This window comes from Parasteatoda tepidariorum, unplaced genomic scaffold (genome assembly GCF_043381705.1).
Source record: "Parasteatoda tepidariorum isolate YZ-2023 unplaced genomic scaffold, CAS_Ptep_4.0 HiC_scaffold_2597, whole genome shotgun sequence".
NCBI classification, from domain to species: Eukaryota; Metazoa; Arthropoda; class Arachnida; order Araneae; family Theridiidae; genus Parasteatoda; species Parasteatoda tepidariorum.
The window spans coordinates 1-2,260 of NW_027261578.1; the positions used below are offsets into that span (position 1 = coordinate 1).

A 2,260-nucleotide genomic window follows, 5' to 3' on the forward strand; every position below is an offset into this window, starting at 1 on the left:
ATTAATGTGTTTTTAAGTTTCACCGTTTGATAAGTTTTCCCGTTTAATAAGTCGTTTCTTTCCACTCCCTTGAAAAACTTCTTAAACGGGTTCTACTGTATATCATTCTTAGTTCAAAAACTTGCTTTACATTTTTTTTTTAAAAGTTCAATTTTATTAAGTTAAATATTATACACGGAAAACCGATGCCATTTATGATATCAAAATAATTTGGGGCATTTCAGAGAAATTTAAAACCTTAATAATAACATAAGTTGCTTTCAACAAATAGTGAAAAATAATAATAAAGATTTCATTTATTTGTTCTACAGATAGGTGCAGATATTTAATATTTGCTTCTAGCTTCAAATCAAATAACCTACTGAATCATTCCAACATCTTGTCTCACACATTTATTGATTGCATTAAAATCACAATACATTAATAAGAAGATATAGATGTAATCTATTAAATATGTATTATTTTGATTTAAAAAAAACACACTAAACAAAAATATAATTTTAAAACGAGCCTATTGTATCATTTTATATGGCATGAAAACAAACTAAATTTAAAATTCAGTTTCAGAGAGCACTGAATTAGCATTCAATATTTATAAGAAAATTATTTATCTGAAAATATCACATTATAAAATAATATTATTCGATATTACCCTTTCGTTTACACAAGAAATAGACAACTTCAGGTACATTTTAATTAATTAAGATATTGAAAATTGATAAGTTGAAATGAAAGAGTTCTTAACTGAATTCAATATATTTTAAAAGACATTTAATAAGTCTTAAGAAGTTAACTCCCAAAAATCACATCAAAATATATTTGGTTTTGTTTGTCCTATAATTTCAGATTGGGTGATGAACACATGCATCTGACAAAAAAACAAAGTCTATGGAAGCAAATATTAGCTATTTTTTGTCCTCCATTTATGTATATCTTCTTGGTGGGCATCTGGAACAAGTTGGTGTCGAATACCCCCTAAGACAGAATGAGTTGCTTCTCCACCTAAAATAATTGGCTGTAAAAGTAAGCGTGGCATTTGGCGGAGGGATCCTCCAACAGCACCAAGAAAGCCTTTGTGTTCGTGTTCAGTGTAGGCAGCTTGATAAAATGTATGAGCAGTATTTCCTATGCCCTGAAAATAAAATTAATATAAATTGTATGTTGAGAAGAGAGACGTCAATATTGGAAAGAGATCTCAGTAACATATCATAGGTTATTTTTTGTATAACTTATTTTTGTATCCTATTTGTGGTAGCTATTCACATAATCACACATGCAAGAAAATACGTTAATACTACATAAAATAAATATTGCTTAAAATACTGTTTCCTTGGGCAATACCAAATAAGGTTCTTCACATCTCATGTAGAAAAGCAGCAGAAACTATAAATGATGGAGATTTCAAAAATAAGAAGGGAAGATTCGATATTATTTCAAAGCTCACCAAAATTACACTAAATTTGCCTGCACTCCATAGTAACTGGGGAAGTTCTATAATGTCTGAAGTTCTGGTTCATAAACATATATTAAATTTCAAAAGGATCAGGTTACAGTGTGAAAAAAGACCACCCTGAATAACCAGTCTAAAACTCACTCTCAATGGCTCGAGGGGGTGACCTAAAATATGCTAATTAATTAGTGCAGACGATATTTTAAGTTACGAAATCAGGAACAAGCTAAGTACTTCTCTGAACATACATACCCTTTTTTTTTTTGACTGATTCAGATTTCTGACTCCTAAAAAAACATCACCCAATCCTAATAGTTTGGTCAGGAGAGAAGACCAAAATTCGGACCCCTTAATGCTAATTTTACTCTTTGCGTATTTTGCATTATCTCGAGAATATTTTACAAATGGAAAAAAGTTTTGCACACAGTTATAAAATTCGTTTATCCAAAGATAATTCCATGCAAAAAGTAATTTTTAGTAAGTATTTTTTAATATTTTATTTAATAACTAGGAGGCTTCGCCCCCTGCTCGCTGGCGCTCACCAACCCCCGGAACTGCTTTCACAGTTCATTTCGGATTGCTTCGCAATCCAATGCTCGCTTTGCTCGTTCATTGGATACGTTCTTAACGTCTAGTTTTTGTATACTTTTTTGAATACTGAAGTTCCGAAAACTTTTCACTGTAGAAAATTCTAAACCTGTACATTTCAATATTAATTTGAAATTGCAAACAGTTCACAGATTTTTCTAAATCACACTATTCTAAATTTCAGTTGTTGAGAAAAGTAACTGTTGTAAGTTTTGTTTTAAA

At 30.4% G+C, this 2,260-nt stretch overlaps 1 protein-coding gene across 1 annotated transcript in view; it reads right to left on the minus strand.

Annotated features, from left to right (window-relative positions):
• Positions 1 to 131: 131 nt before the first annotated feature.
• LOC122273160 (autophagy-related protein 2 homolog A) overlaps positions 132 to 2,260 on the minus strand; it is a gene marked incomplete at its 5' end in the record, with an annotated part of 5,258 nt that continues 3,129 nt past the window's right edge. The window contains 1 exon segment of the mRNA XM_043057228.2: positions 132 to 1,132. Coding sequence (XP_042913162.2) covers positions 902 to 1,132 — 231 coding nt within the window.